The sequence below is a fragment of the Mytilus trossulus genome, chromosome 3 (assembly GCF_036588685.1).
Source record: "Mytilus trossulus isolate FHL-02 chromosome 3, PNRI_Mtr1.1.1.hap1, whole genome shotgun sequence".
NCBI lineage: Eukaryota > Metazoa > Mollusca > Bivalvia > Mytilida > Mytilidae > Mytilus > Mytilus trossulus.
The window spans coordinates 27,984,861-27,988,581 of record NC_086375.1 but is presented as its reverse complement, the minus strand read 5'-3'; the positions used below and the strand labels follow the sequence as shown (position 1 = coordinate 27,988,581).

Here is a 3,721-nt window from a genome sequence, read left to right as displayed (position 1 = left end):
ATTGAACTGAATGAACATTTTTTTTACAAAAAAAGTATTACCAATGTTATTTCAACTGATCGGGCGAAGCTATGTTTTAATTTGCATAAGGACAGTCTATTTGAAGATGTGTGTGATAAGGATGATTGCCGTTATAACTATTATAGAATTATAATCAGTGTCACCAAACGTATATACAAAAGAACTTAGTGTATGATATGGGACGAATAGCTGGAAACTTCATTGATTAGCTTATCCCAAAACTCCTGTCAAGTGAAATAAATCTAGTAATACTACAGGGGAGGATTATCCTTTGATGATTTTTCACCAAAATGTTCATTCCCTAATGTGTCCTCTTAAAAATAGAAGTAAAAAAATAAAGAAAAATAGTTTCCACAATTTACGAAAAATGTTTGCTCTTTTGAAAAATAATTCTCTCTCTTGTTCTTGAAAAAGCACTTGCCAATTCTTGATAAACATATCAAATATAGAATGTAAATAGTACTAACATGTCCTGGAAATAGCCAATGCATAAAACGTTAAAAATATATATACAAATTTCGATAAACAATATCACAGTCAATGTTAAAACAAAGCAAAATATATATCATGTCCCAGGCAAGCTCATTTCATTACTTGAATCAATATCAGTATAAATAAATGTAGTTTTTTTTGCAGAAAAAAAAGCTTTAGATGTAACAAATCAATTTTTAACCTAATGATATATTCAAGGCAGGAAGAATTTTACTATTTATGAAGTTTCAACATCCAATTTGTGGAAAAAATTATGCTAAAATAGCAGCCGTTTTGGATTTTGAATTGGCATTAAATGCTTATTATACCATGAAGGTTCATGATAAAATCTACTTCGTATATATTTAATACAGACATATCATCTTTCTGGTTTTCAATATGAAGCAGTGTAGTTAATGTTACATAGTAGTTACTATGTACTGTGTATCAAGTTGGCTCAGCAGTTTGAAATGAGAGAGTATTGCAATGTTTGCAACAAGCCTTTTCATACTAAATTTAAAATCATTCAAAATAGAACTTGTATGGGTAAAATATCATATCTTGAACATGTTGAATGAATATTGCAGTGATTTTTTTGGGAACAAAGAAGCATTTTTCACATAGATGTCCAACTGACTATACTCCCAAATATGCATGAAATGGATTGCATGTAAGATTATAGCCTAATTCAAACAGATAGTGACCATTGATACAATTAATTACTGAGGGTCAAACAATCTAATTTTTGTAAAAAAAAAATTGTACAATAAAAAAAATTAAACTGAATATTTAATTAGAAAAAAAATATTTATCCACTTTGATAGCTCTTATAATTACATGTTTGTAAAATGTTCAGACACAATTTTCATTCACGTACAGTAATAAATGTATTTATTATAATGAGGACTGAGAAACATCAATTTTATTCTGGCATCATGATATTTTCAAGACTGTAACTTTAACGCTTGGTAAACTCAAAAACCGAATAGGTATACAGAAAGGCAAATATGTTATATATTCTTACTGATGGTGTGATGAAATATTGATTCTTCTTAGCAAAGGAATGTACGTGTCCGCAATCAAGTTTATCGACATATAAATATCATCCAATGTACACCAAATGTGCCCCTTTGATATTAAACTTGTTCTTGTACAGTAATGCATCACATTTCATTACAAAACTCAGTAATGACCCTATTAATTGATAAAATCAACAACAACTCTTGCCGTCATCTTAATGACATTTTTCGTTACAGAATCAAGAATTCTCTAAACAAACCGTCGAAATTAAATAAAACTATAAAAAAAATAAAGCAATGTGCTTTCCTTAAGTAAGTTATTTCAGTTACAAGGGAAACTATTTACAAATATTAACGACAAAAGGGACGACTTTTTGTTCCATGATGTTTATTTTCCTATAACGGAGGGTGATTTTCCTTTGTCACCATCGTACGGTGTTTAAAATATCACAACTAATCTCTATTCCCTTGACTGTAGTGACGTGTTGGAGTTAAAATTATCGTAGTCTGTTAAATTATTCAGTCTATAGTTTGGTTAACACAATTATATTCCCTAAAACTGTACTTGCATTTTCCCATAGATATACATTTTTTTTAAATTCACAACACTGTCCAAGGTGAGGGAGGGTTTGAACCTAGCATTTTTTACCTTTTATAGCTGGTGGCATATGCTGTATGGGTTGTGCTCATTGCTGAAGTTCGTAAAATATCTAAAGATATACGTCATTTGGCCTTTGTGGAGATTATTGGCACATCTTCTTTTTCTTGAATCAGGTGGATCTATACCATTAGAAATAGTTTACATATACATAAACTAACTACATCGGCATCGGCAATACGCATTTAATCAAACATAACATTGTATAAAAAAGCAGTTCCGTCGTATTTGTTGCACACCAGTAATATGTTCGTTTCCTTTTCGTAATATAGACGTGCGGGTTTGTTTAGTCCGTCTGCTTTGGAAAGTAATGTTTTGCTGACAGTTCCATCATCTTGCAATATCATAAGGTTATTAGATCGTATACCCACAACAAACACATTTTGGGCACTGTCAGTGGCAATGCCGCCCGGTGCAGTAAGTAAGTTACCCTTAAATTTCCATATGTTGTTTCCAGTTGTAGTACAACATTTAACAGTACTTGAAAAAGGCACTGTGTAGTAGACTCTGTCTTCGATCGTCGTAATATTATACACATGCAAGTCACACTTGATTGTTTTAAGTATAGTTCCTTCCATATTCAACATCACGATTCCTACACCATACACTAAAACATAAATCCTTCCATCATTGTATGATATCCCTCGACAGTGGCATAAAAATTTCACCGTTTTCAGAACTGTCATTTTCTTTAAATCTATAATATCGATGTAGTTAAGATCGTTATAAGAAACAGCTATTTGATCGGTAGTTATTACTGTCAGATCTGAAGGCTTTGCTGATACGGGTATATCACGGATAAATAGTCCGTCTACATTATACTCCATTAATACATCCTTCCCAGTGTTGTCGGCAAACAATAAGTTACCATTTGCCAATATTGCACATCCTGTTATCTCCATTTTCTTTCCTTTTTGGTCAACTGTGAATTTCGTTCGCAGCTTTAGGTTTGTATTATGAACAGACCTTGCAGTCAGTAATTGCTGTCTAGCTGGCACTTGTATTTGGGCTAGACTGATTTTTTCATCCTTAAAAGGACAGTTGATGGTGCTTTTGTCCACTTTTACTCTAGCAAAGTAGTAGACATCTTTAAGCAGTGAAGTTATGTCCTGGTGTATCTCTATTTCTATGTTTTCATTCTTAACGGAAGCTAAGGCTTTTGTTATTGACTTAACCTCATCATGTATTTCTTTATTCATCTGATGTGTACTTAAAAATACCTGTATGTCTGAAGCAAAACGTTTTAGTTGAGATGTTTGTTCTTGGAGGCGTTTTATTTCCTTTTCCATTTCATTCAGCTGATTCTGTATTTTCCCATATTTTGATTTACAAGAAGTATGTGTTGTTGTCAACTCGTTTAACAATTTTCTTTCAAGATCATCTAAATGCTTATTTATAGTTTCCCTCGTATCAAAAATACGCTTCTTGATGATCTTTTCTTGTTTTTCAACTCTTTCGGTTGCAGCCTCGCGTTCATTAAGACATGTTCGTATGTTAACTAATGTTTCGTTAATTGTATGTTCCAAGTCCGCCAGATTAGTTGATGTCTTCG

At 32.1% G+C, this 3,721-nt stretch overlaps 1 protein-coding gene across 1 annotated transcript; it reads right to left on the bottom strand.

The window, feature by feature from the left end:
• Nucleotides 1-2,354: 2,354 nt before the first annotated feature.
• Nucleotides 2,355-3,458, bottom strand: LOC134710613 (uncharacterized). The gene has a single exon (XM_063570996.1). The coding sequence runs from the start codon at nucleotides 3,456-3,458 to the stop codon at nucleotides 2,355-2,357; it is 1,104 nt and encodes a 367-aa protein (XP_063427066.1).
• Between the last annotated feature and the right edge of the window lie 263 nt (nucleotides 3,459-3,721).

Bases quoted from the DNA above. Each gene is read 5' to 3' on its own strand.
- LOC134710613 (XM_063570996.1), bottom strand. From the start codon at position 3,458: ATGGAAAAGGAAATAAAACGCCTCCAAGAACAAACATCTCAACTAAAA.